The sequence below is a fragment of the Gallus gallus genome, chromosome 5 (genome assembly GCF_016699485.2).
Source record: "Gallus gallus isolate bGalGal1 chromosome 5, bGalGal1.mat.broiler.GRCg7b, whole genome shotgun sequence".
Taxonomy (NCBI): domain Eukaryota; kingdom Metazoa; phylum Chordata; class Aves; order Galliformes; family Phasianidae; genus Gallus; species Gallus gallus.
Window position 1 is genome coordinate 57,384,118 of NC_052536.1, and position 12,004 is coordinate 57,396,121.

General features: G+C 44.6%; 1 protein-coding gene across 11 annotated transcripts in view; it reads right to left on the reverse strand.

Annotated features, from left to right (window-relative positions):
- The window catches only part of POLE2 (DNA polymerase epsilon 2, accessory subunit), a 22,375-nt gene extending 10,499 nt beyond the window's left edge, over window positions 1-11,876 (reverse strand). Inside the window, exons 1-7 of one of the 11 annotated variants that reach the window (XM_015276728.3) lie at window positions 8,859-11,876; window positions 7,091-7,191; window positions 5,634-5,824; window positions 4,836-4,911; window positions 3,309-3,386; window positions 2,018-2,111; window positions 300-374 (exon numbers count right to left, since the gene is read on the reverse strand). In XM_015276728.3, coding sequence (XP_015132214.2) covers window positions 300-374; window positions 2,018-2,111; window positions 3,309-3,386; window positions 4,836-4,911; window positions 5,634-5,652 — 342 coding nt within the window. In that variant the 5' untranslated portion in view covers window positions 5,653-5,824; window positions 7,091-7,191; window positions 8,859-11,876. Of the gene's footprint in view, window positions 1-299; window positions 375-2,017; window positions 2,112-3,308; window positions 3,387-4,835; window positions 4,912-5,633; window positions 5,825-6,285; window positions 6,485-7,090; window positions 7,192-7,704; window positions 8,808-8,858 lie in introns of those variants that run through there. The other 10 variants (XM_046941887.1, XM_046941886.1, XM_046941888.1 and 7 more) reach the window with 10 other exon arrangements.
- Between the last annotated feature and the right edge of the window lie 128 nt (window positions 11,877-12,004).

Genomic DNA, 12,004 nt, shown 5'->3' on the forward strand with positions numbered 1-12,004 from the left:
AAATATCCTCAAGTAAAGGGAAAAAAAGTGTAAAGCTGAGCAGTTAATGCATTCCCACCTTGGGAAGCCACATTTCTCATGCACTTCATAGCTGTTTTTAAGCAGCTTGGTCATCATGCTGATGTAAGCCATATAACTGCCATTTTGACACACAAGCTAAAAATGATAGAAAAAAACTCATTTTCATTGATCACCCATATTGGACGGAAAAATAAGGTGTCACTGGAGAAGTGTTACAGCATTGAAGTGTAGCACCAAGTACAGCTCCCTTTGCAAGAAATAAATAAAGATTTTTTTACCTGGAATTTGCTCCTATTGTCATCAGGATGAATGACGACTGCTGCAGGTGTAAACAGCTCGTGTCTGTGAGTCCTCTGCAGAAACCAAAATTGAAGTAATATAGTTTTAAAAAAATAAATAAATAAAAGTGCTGTCAAAAAGTCAGTTCATTACAACCACCATACAAAATAGTTTATGAAGTTCTCTCACTCTATTTCATCCAGCAATATTTGACTTGTTTTTGCACAACCAGTTCTGTTGACAATAATTTGCTTCTAAGAAATAGATTCACATTGGACTATAAAACTAAGCCCAAGAAGTAACTGCATGTGTACTGGTTTTAAAAGTTATTTCTGACTACCTGGAGGAGAGCAGTGAGACAGCAAGGGAAGGTAAACTGTACGAAATGCTGGCTATGTGGAAGAAAGCAGGTTCTCTCTTCAGGGCACGGCCTATTAAAAGCAAATACTTTTTTCTGTTGTTTTGTGTTTGAGGTCTTGTTATACAAACGGGCAAGCTACGCTAAAACTGAAGTGCAGAGCACGTAGAAAATGCACTGTAGAAATTTTCACTTCTTTCAGTGCTTTTCATGCAGTCTAAATACCTCTCCTTGGAACAAACTCATCACTACCAGCCCATGTACCACGTGCAGGAATTAGTACTAGCAGCCTTCACCCATAGTGATCTGAATGTTCACTTTTCTGGAGGTCACAAAGGAGTAAACTTAACATAGTGTTTGTATGAACTAAATCTTTAGCTAGTGGTTAACTGGCCTTCCAGGACAGAGGCTCCCAAACTGCAGTACACATACTCCCAGCAGCAGCACTCTTTGGAAGACACGAGTTGCTGGTGCCCTGAGCTATGTACCCCTGGTCCAAAGGCCAAGCTAGTCACTGTGGGGTGGCACAGCAAAAAGCTGGGTTCACTGCCTGCCTGCCTCCTGGTGGTTCACTGGGGTTGGTGCTGCGCAGAGGTAAACGGTTCTGCACAGAACATGGTAGCACATGGCATGATCTGTGCTGTGCATCTGTTAGAGCAGACACCTCATAAACAATTAACAAGTCATCATATCAGCCATTCACTCCCTGATCTCATACTGCTCATGCCAGACTGCAGGGCAAAGCACAGTAGGGTTACACTCCAATGTGTGGGGAGAGTGGATGGAAGGAAAGAACTGAGCTGAGGTCCTGCTCAGGGATGAACCCAGCAGCTGACTCCGAGCTGAGTGCAAAGACTGCACAGGGCCACCACCTACAGATGCTGCCAACACCCGTGGCTATCACCCCCACAGCAGTGCAAAGCAAGTCCTGCTGGGGAGCTCTGCTCAGGAGCTGCTCACAACAGGGGACAAGGCACAACTGCCACCATGAGATGACTAAGGGTGGCTGGCTACTACTGAGCATTCTGAAAACTGGAAAATGAATAACTGAAATAAGCCAGAAGCAAATGTCAGTGCTTCAAGAAGAGGCTGAATGAGAGCTTCCCAGGGTTTCAGGTTTGTATGATCTCAACCAGCACTACGTACAATGACAGGCTAGTCAAACACAGGAGAGACAGGAGGAAGACACACATAGAAATAGATAACTGGCTCTTATGACATGATGCTAAGATGCACAAACACATGCATCCATCACGCTGCATGGAGTCAGTTGAGAAGACTATACCTGTATTTAACAGCAAAAAAAGAAAAAGCATTTTGTTCATGTACGTTGTTAAACAAAACAAAACTGTTTCTGACCTGTTGTAAGATGGAGTAGCGTTCACGAAACAACTCTGCTTTATCTCTGGCAGTTCCAAATAAATTTGGTACAGGAAGGTTGGTCATTGACAGACTGCAAGAAGTTCAACAAAATCAAGATTAAAAAAAGTACATTCCACACACAGAAATTACTTATTGATCTAAAAGGTGTCTGCAAAAGCTATAACGCTACTGCATAATACATTTAGGCAATGAGTTTGATTTCTGCTGGGGCCACGTGTCTCTGTTTTTGAAGGCTACATCAATTTAATTTTCCTCTACATCACAGACCTCAAGACCTGTATTTCCACGTGAACGGGGCTTTGCAGAAGTCCATTCTTTAAAAGCAGTTATGCCTATTAAGTGACTGTGAACAGGAATAGTTTCTTCCCTTTGATGAACAGAATGTCTTCATGGAGTTCTCTGATTCTGATAGCCTAAAAAGCTAGAAAGTGGCACTGGAATTAACCTCATCCTGCAAACACATAGAATGTTGTTGCTGACCGGCAGATTCATGAACCAAGACTAGAAAATAACATTATATGAAGGTCATTGTAATGCCTCACAATGATCATCACTATCAATTTCTCAGCTCACAACACCTCCAGCTTTGTAAAAGTACAGCCTCTATTGGACTCAGCAGTCTGGGCTGCTTGCTGTTAATGTAAATTCTTCAGTAAATGTAAATGTTCTAGCAGAACATTTATAACCAATTCCTGCAACTACTTATTTCTTTTCCCATCCTGGGGGATCACTGCTTGCCCCATTTTTTTTCTTTTTTAAACATATTGTAGCTCTCTTTAGAAATGCCCCAGAGCTTCAGGATGTTGCAAGCTACAGCCTAGGAAATAAATACAGACAACAGAGAGACCAAATTTATTGGAAAAAAAATCCAACAGCCAAATACAGAAAGAAAAAAAGCAATCATTACATTAGTGATGTATGCCCTTAGCCTTACTGTCTCTCGTATTCCTTAAATGGCATTAACAACGGTTGGCACATTGTGTGATAAACACTTCAGTTCCAGAGCTAGTCAGATCACACGCAGCACAGAATACACTGCCACAGAAGACAGAGATGGCCATTTCAGCTCCATCCTACCAAGTGGGGAGAAACCCAATGGCACATTTATTAATAAGCCAGCATTTATCATAGCCTCTGTAGGCTCATCACTCTTGAGATGAGTGAACCAAAGAGGGAAAGAATAGAACAGAGACTTCTTAGACTTATGGAAACACAGGCTTTCTCTTAAAACAAGAAGCAATTGAAGCATAAAATATGCACGACTTACGGTACAAATCTCTTTCTGTCTGGATTATAAATGTAGCGTGGAATATCAAAGGCTCCAATAATGTTGAAAACATTTTTTCTGAAATGAGATTTTATTTACAGTGTTAACTGAGGTGGAGCTAACAAACAATAAGGAGAGAAAATAACCGAACAAACATTTTGAAGAGAAGTGTATTTGTTTTGTCCTCTATTACCCTGCGTTACCACCATATCTCCTGCTCCACTCTACCTACTGGCTACTGCAGTACCTTCTAATTAAAAAACAAAAGGAACTTTACTTAGAAATATCACAGAGATACATCTTTTTCCATTATTATCCTCTGGAAACTTTTTTAACAACAGAACAGTCTATGTGTGCTTAATGTGAATAGGTTTAAACATACATAAATCTTCAAACCATTTACTGAGTTGATAGCTCCTATTACGTGTTCTGGTACTGTTCTCTCTGATACCTCCCATTACTCTCTTACTCTAAGAACATCAAATTGATCAGAATAGATAAAAATTTTTCCATGAACCCTCACTATGGTTTACAAGCTCAGGACAACAATCACTGCCTATCAGACAACGCTGTCTTGGACTTGAGATTGTATTTCATAGAAAACTTTATCCCCTTACAAGCTTCCTGCACTGTAATTTAGAAGTTTGAGAGGCACGAGTGACCTGTGAAGTATTCCCTTCAGGACTCTGCACTGAGAACCCGTGCAGTCAGGAGCAAAAAATGCATTTAAGTATATGAAGTGACACAAGAAAAAGTCACACTGAAACCATCAGCATTACAAAGGTTCCAATGACTAGGAGAAAAGCCAAAAATAAATAAATTTGCTTCACACTGAGGAACTGTGGGATCACAGTATCTGACATGCCTAACAAACCATTTATTTTCATGATTTGCATTACGATGTCAATACGCAAGGCAAACACTGAAGAAAACACATTCATCACAATCACAAATAAAACTCTCAGAAGCTCAAGTAATTGTTCTCTGCTTTGTTATCAGAGAATGAAAATCAATCATGGTTTTTCAAATAACAGCCCTGCTAGACAAAAAAAAAAAAAAAAAAAACCACAAAAACACACAAAAAAAGCAGAAAGCAGCACCCTGGAGGAAAACTTTCCCAAGTGCTATCTTATGAAAGTCACAAAAACAACCTCATATAATTTTCATCTGGAGAAAAGGAAATAAAGAAATGAACAGAAGTAACAAGTTCCCTCTAAATCCTAACTATTGGTTTATTTCATTGGTTAATATTCAATCTGTGTCACATGTAACACATAACCATATAATTTTAATTCCAGAATGTCAGCATTATATTTAGAATCCCCCAGAGGACTATCCATGAGAACCAATTTTCTAAGAAGGAACATTACCAACCTTCCAAGGCAGCATCAGGAAGACAAAGCACAAAGCAATTACTGGCATGTGTAGCACTGCTGGAAATGCCTGACATTTATTTCCCAATCAGAAATAAAGGAATGTGAACCAACTCCCATAAACATCAAATAAAAAGAAATAATGTCACCATACATTGTTTCATCTAATGCTTGGCTACATTCTTGGACAGCTGCTTCCACTGTGGACAGTTCAATCATATTAGTTGACACTGGAAAGAAAATTTCAAAGGATTACAACTGCAGCATATGGAGAGTGGTAAGAAAGCAAGGAGGTCTCAAATATTTTACAAGCAATGGTTGAGTCCTCTCTATTACACAAAGCATATTTTCAAAAAGGTAACAACACACAGGATGGATCACTTAGTACTCTTACCAGTAGGATGCCTCTCTAGCAAAAAATTAACCCACACACATATTGCGCCCGCCATTAATTCACTAAACATGGAGAGCAAGACAATTATAGTTCATGCAAAGCTGCCAAATATACTACAAATGTGTTAGATGAGAACTTTCACATTCTGGAGGTTAATTTTATTCCAGAACATTATCGCACAGATTGCTGTCATAAATAAGTATTCAAACAGCTTAGCACAATCTTGGAGACAGGCACATTGTTGCCTTCATAGATGTGAAACTGATAATTGAAATTCAAAAACATTTCTAAACACTAATGTGTTGTTGAATTTCAGAGGGAGACCAAGGCATGGACTGACAAAAGGACTTGGTCAGTGCTGCCAAGCCTCATTGCCAGAGCTGCTGACTCAGGAAACAAAATAACAACTCATGTAAGGCAGTGCTGGAGTGCAGAGCAGAAGGGGCACCAGGTGAGCCAGCAGGAATCACAGGAGATATCGGCACATCCAAACCATGGCCTGAAGCAACTCACAGTCATTACCTGGATGATGCTGGAATTTATAGCACAAAATCCCACCTTGTACAGAGACCAGCATTAGCAAATACACCAACTGCAGGTACTACATTGGCCCTGGAGCTTCTTGTACTGATTCAGGACTGTTCAAAAATGTGCACGTGTGAATTTGGACCAGCAGGCTTCACACTAGTTGAGGACCAGCTCTTCAAACTGCTTTAGCTTCCCATTTGATCAGCTGTGTTTTCCCATGGCTAGTGTAAGAATATAAAGTTGTAACTTCTGTAGTTGCTACTCTATAGATAAAGCAAGCAAATGCCCACATTGTATTTAACCAACTTTAAATAGGAGAGGCTGAGAATGTTTCCGGAACTCATATAAGGCCTAACATTTTTTTCAGATCCCATTTATATGGGATTGAATCTCCTCAGCCAAAAAACTGGTCAGCTTTCCTGGTTCTCATGAGCTCCCATCAGTAAACACACATGTACACCAGGCATCAGTGCCTCCTCCCTCAGCCATGTTCTTTAACTAAGGATGCGACAACTCCTGTGTTTTGTGGCCCACCATTAGGGATGCTGTGTCTGAGGACACACTGTCCAGATAAGGCAGGAGGTGGTATCCAAAGAGAAAACTCCTGCCAGGATGATAGAGTTTCAGGCATGCTCAGAATTACAGGAGTTGTGGGAACACTACCAGCAGCAGCTCAACTCATAGAGTGTCTCATGCATAAACAGGGTTTTCCAGTTTTCTGGATTCCCTTCTGGACTCAGTCATTTATGGTATCTGATTCATTTTCATACATCAAGGATGCACAGCTCATCCTTTGCTGTAGGGTCCCAGTTGTTAGCAGCACCTTCGGCCCAACATTACTACCATAAGATCAGTCAGCGTAACAGAACGTCAGCACCTGCCTGGAGCGAACAGAGAACATTCAGGTGCTGTTAAACTCCTTCCGTAGTTGCTTTAAGCAACCATGCTGGATTATTACAGCACTCACACCTGCCACTCCACTTGCATGCAAGTGCAGTGATCTCTGATCAAAGGGAGGTAACTGTTCCCTTCTCACAGTTACAGCGAGGCTCTGAAAATTACAGCTGTCAACAACACTAATATTTCTCTGGACTTGGGCTACAGAATAACAAGTGAATTAACTTCTTGCTATTTCTTTGGTTTATTTGAATATTTTAGATGACAGTTTCAGATGCAAAGATGCCCACGCAAACTCAGCTAGGAGCTCTTAGTAGCTGGCATTGAAGAATTTCACTACTCTTGGAATCCAAAAGTCAGGAGCTACTAAGTTGCCAACTTTTCAAACAACAAAGTGACACTAGCTTTTGCTGACATTACAAACTTCAGTATTTAACAAAACAAAATGTCAACAAATTCATATATCATGATCAACCTCCTAGGCCAGAGTGACACTGTAGTGCACAAGTTGTCAGTATCTCTGTCTAAATAACACTGCAAGTGCAAGATAAACTTAGCAAGCTCAGGGAAAAAAAACAGTGTTTACTTACAAGGCTGCTTTTCAACAGCATCGATGATTTTGTCAATTACATCTTCAAACTCTTCTTCATTGAGGGACTCAAGAGTTTCAGTGAGATATTTTACAGCTTCCCTAATGTCAACAAAGAAAGTTAGCTCAAAAAGCAATTAATATTCAGTAAAGTTCATCTGAACTGTGTCAGTTTTGGCAGATGTGCATACAATCTCTAAACGCCCTGTGATTAAAAAAGTAGAAACTATCAGTACTGTTTGGTTTTTTTTTACAACTTGTGCCCACTGCCTCTTGTCCTGACACAGTGTGAAGTTGAGAAGTTCCTCCTCCTTCTCCCTAATTACTTTTTTTTTTTTTTACTATTTTTTACTACTCCCTAATTACTAATTAATTAATTAATAATCTCTACACAAGACTGGGATTAGATTCCCCTGAGCCTTTCCTTCTTGAGGCTGAACAAACCCAAATGCTTTGCATTTTTCCATGTGTCAAGGTCAGGCTGGACAGAATTGTGCACCTGATGGAGCTGCTGGAGTCCCCATTCATTGCAGGGGAATTGGACCAGATGACCTTTAAGGGTCCCTTCCCACTCAAACAATTCCATGACTCTAAGTTCTCCAACTCAGTAATCACCTTGGTGGTGCTCCACGGGGCCCTGTCCGATTTTTCAATACCTCTTTTGAACCAAGGAGACCAAAACCAGACAACCGCACTTTCTTTTGTTGCTGCCTCTCACGTCTTCTCTGTGCTGTTGCTCCTTCTCCCCATGTCCCTTTTGGGCAGCTGGATCACCTTCACCTTCCTTCCCAAGGGCTGAACAGAGCCGGCTCATCCCTCAGGTACTGCAAGCCCATGCCAGCCCCAACTGCCCTCTGCAGGACTCACTCCACTTTATCAGTAGCTCTGATACTGGAGTTATTGTAGAATCATAGAATCATTACTGTTGGAAAAGACCTCTAAGATCCCCAAGCCCAACCTATCCTCACCATGTCCATTAAGCCACATCCCTCAGTGCCACACATTCTAAATAAAATGAGGATTACAAATCCACTTCTTCCCTCATCCTTAGACTACACTCTTGCAGTTAAAGATAACGATTTTCTTATTAGCATCATCTGCCAGACAATCAAACTGGCATCTCGGTTAACGACCCGACCTTCACACTGCTGTTTAACAGCGGGCTCGGGGCTCGGTCTCCTAATGAAATCGCCAGGACCTCGCCCAAAACAATAACAGTCTATTCACACCAGGTACAAAACAGAGCTAATACTATGCAGAATCTTCAAAGGAGAAATACGACTATCGACCCAACAACGCCTCAGCTCATCGGGGAGGGGACGGAGAAGAGCTTTTAGGCAGCTTCTGGTGGACGGAAGAGGCCCGCGGCAGGGCAGGAGGCATTCAGGCAGCCCGAGAGGAGCCTCCGGTCCGGGCCTAGGCCTGCAGCCGCCTCCGCGCCCGCCCCGCGCCGCCGGCCCCGCGCCCCGCTACTCACGCCCGCAGCAGCAGCCCGCGCACCCGGAACGCGGAGCCCAGGCGGCGCCGCAGCCGCTCCGGCTCCATGGCTGCCGGTTGGCGCCCAGCAGCGCCGCGCCGCCCCGCCGCCCTGGCCCTGCCCCGGGGTGGGAGGAGGCCGCGGGCCGGCCTGGATGCCGCGTGCAACTGCAGCTCCGGCACTCGAGACCGGTCGACTTCAGCTCCGCCTGCCGTAAAATGGCCATCGGCCAGGCAGCGAGTCACGGCTGGTTGCGTTCCCGTGGCTGAGCCTCGCTTTCCCCCGTTGATACCTATAGGCCGTCGGGTGGCATGGGATGTTTTCCTCCCATTCTTAATTTCTCCTCTCTCTTGGATCAGTAGGTCTAAGTTTCATCAGCCCTGGTCGAAGCTGCTAGCAGTGTGCTGGAATTGGGCAGTCAGTTGTTCATCACCTTTAGTAACGCCTTTACTCACTGCACACCGTGATCCTGGTCTGCTTCACATGCTCTGACATATATCTGTCCCACCAAACACCATGTTCACTGAGACAAATGTCAGCTGGCCCCACATTGTGTTGTTTGCCACTCACAGTTCTTCAGTTCATCGCCCCACAGCAGGGACCGTCGATGTTCCAGCATCATTAAAGATGATTAAAGGGTTGGATAAAAGATTTCTTCTCCCAAAGAGCAGTGCTGTGGTGGCACAGCTGCCCAGGAGTGGTGGGCTCACCATCCCTGCGGGTGTCCCAGAGCCATGGAGATGTGGCACTGAGGGATGTGAGCAGTGGGCATGGGGGGTGGTTGGGGCTGGGCTCAGGGATCTTGGAGGTGTTCTCCAACCTGAGTGATTCGATGATTCTATAAATGTCTGACTTTTCAGACAGGCAGGGAATTACACACATTTTTTCCTTTGAGCCTGAGCATTTGAAGCCTGTCACAGCACACTGAGTCCTAATACAAAGCACAATGAACACACTGCACCTCTTGCAGTTTCACTCCTGTGGGGCAGCTGCCTTCTCTCCAGCCAAAAGATGACTGATGCTTCATCGAAATACTCCCAGCCCCATCTGCTGAAGTACAGCTTTGTTTCACAGAAGGCTCAAAAAGCAACTCCGAAAGAAAGATCCTTAATCAAAACACTGCAGGGATATAAAGCCAGATTGAAAATGTCAGCTTATTTTCTGTAGTCCATTCTCAACTGCATCATTTATAATCAATCCCCCTCATCTGGAGGAAGCTCATGGGCGAAGCTGAATCTATCTACTCTCTTTAGACATAAAACTACCATCTGACAGGTCTCTGCTATTTTGGCAGGAAACACGATCCATTTTTCATCTCTGCTAGGTGTGAATTATGAACCCTTACGTAAGTTCTTCTATTTGCTAAGATTACTGCCTTTTCTTCTTCAAAAAAAAAAAAAATCTGATTTTGCCAATGTCTCACCCAGAGAAGGAAGGTAGCCCTCTTCTAACATAAGAAATGTCAATTTCTTTTAAAATACATGACCAAACCAGGAACGCAGAGGAAAATCCTCCAGCACCCTGCAGTGCTTAGGGGTTCTGCTAGGCTGCCTGGAGCCTCCCACCAGAGATATAAAAGTATTCCAGTGTGAGCTGCAGACTCCTGTTCCCTGAACCATCTGTCTTGCGCTCTGGAAGCCAGGCCCAGCTCTTTGCCTCCAGTCTGCAGTGACTCTTGACATCAGTGCTATGGCATCAGCACACATGGCTTGAGAGGAGAGAGCTGACTGAGACAGTCTGATGGTTCGTGATCAGTTAAGCTCAAGGAAGGAAGGTTTAGATTGGATGTCAGGGGAAGTTCTGCACTCTGAGAGTGGTGAGGTGCTGGAACAGCTGCCCAGAGAGGCTATGGATGCCCCGTCCATCCCTGGAGGTGTTCAAGGCCAGGTTGGATGGGGCCCGGGGCAGCCTGGGCTGGTATTACATGTGGAGGTTGGTGGCCCTGCCTGTGGCGGGGCTTGGAGCTTCATTATCCTTGAGGTCCCTTCCAGCCCAGGCCGTTCTGTGATTCTATGCTCACAGCACATCTGCGTAGCACCTTTGGGTGGATGGAATTCTTCTGTTATACCAAGCATGACAGATTATCTTGTTTTTGGGGTCTGCCAGTACTCCACTGGCAAAAACCATGAGCTGCTTCACACTGCCCGAAGTTTCTTTCTGAGATCACATCATAGCTCTACTTGACTTACAGATGTGTTTCTTAACTCTATCAAATGTTTTCTTCCTGTGTTTTAACCATCATCCCAGTGCCTCATTGTTACTTTTATTCACTTTAATATTAACAATCGTTGACAGTTAATGTCCTCCCTTCTTGATCAGAGAAGTGTGTCTCAATTTGTGTCCTTTTACAGATGTTCAAATGCATGTTTCTCAGAAATTCTACACCACTGCTCGTGAAGAGCTGTACCTGGTTTATTTCAAATTCCATTCATTCCAAATGGATCCACTCTTTGGCTGAAACTCATTGGGTGTTGATTGAACAGTACAGGAGCTGGAATGGGAATGAATGCATATCCCAGCTTGCTGCTCAATGGCAAGCCAATAGGAAGGCCTGGGTGTTGATGGGATGGTGGGTTGTGAGCGCTCAAACAGACAAACGTGTAGTTGGGGACATGATGGGAGATGACATGCACAAGATCACACTGGATGGGGCTCTGAGTACCTGATGGAGCTGTAGGTGTCCGTGTTTGTTACAGGGGAGTTGGAGTAGATGGCCTTCAAAGGTCCCATCCAACTCAAATGACTCCCTGATGAGCCTACAGTGAGCTTGCAGCAGCAGCTCCATTCGGTTGGGTTCAGCAGCAGCCCCAACACACAGGTCATGCACAGCAGCCCTGGGATCCCCCTGCAGCGCTCTGCCACCTGTGGTTGGTAGCTTCCCACTTCATCTGCTTTAGAGCTGAAGGTCGGATGGTCGCATTCACAGGATAGTTCTCTCTAAGGTCAACAGTTTGAACTCCTACACGGTCATTTTTCTATCAGCTACTGTTTCACAGCTGCTGCTTCTGGCAGGAGTCAGATGAGCAAGTTTCACTGTGGTTGTCCCAGGCCACGTCCCACGCTGAGCTCTGCCTCAGACCCAAGTCTCCCTTCCAACTCTTGCACTGGGTTTATGTTCAGGTATCCTACTCTCGGCATCCTCCCGTGTTTCTCGTGCGTTTACCGTCAGGTTTCAGGCCTCGAATCCATCCCTCTGTGCCCCTCATCAGACACTCATCGCAGCACGGCTGTACACCCTCCCTGAGCGGCCCCGTTCCGGGAGAGCCGCAAACAAACCCAGCTAAGCGCAGCCCCGCCGCCAACCTGCTCCGCCTGCAGCGCCGGGGGCAGAGGGCAGAGGGCAGAGGGCAGCCCGCCGCCGCCCCACCCTTTGGACCCTCCTCGCTTCCCGTCCGCCTGAGGGGAGCGAACGGCGCCGAGCCGCAGCCTCTCCCGGAG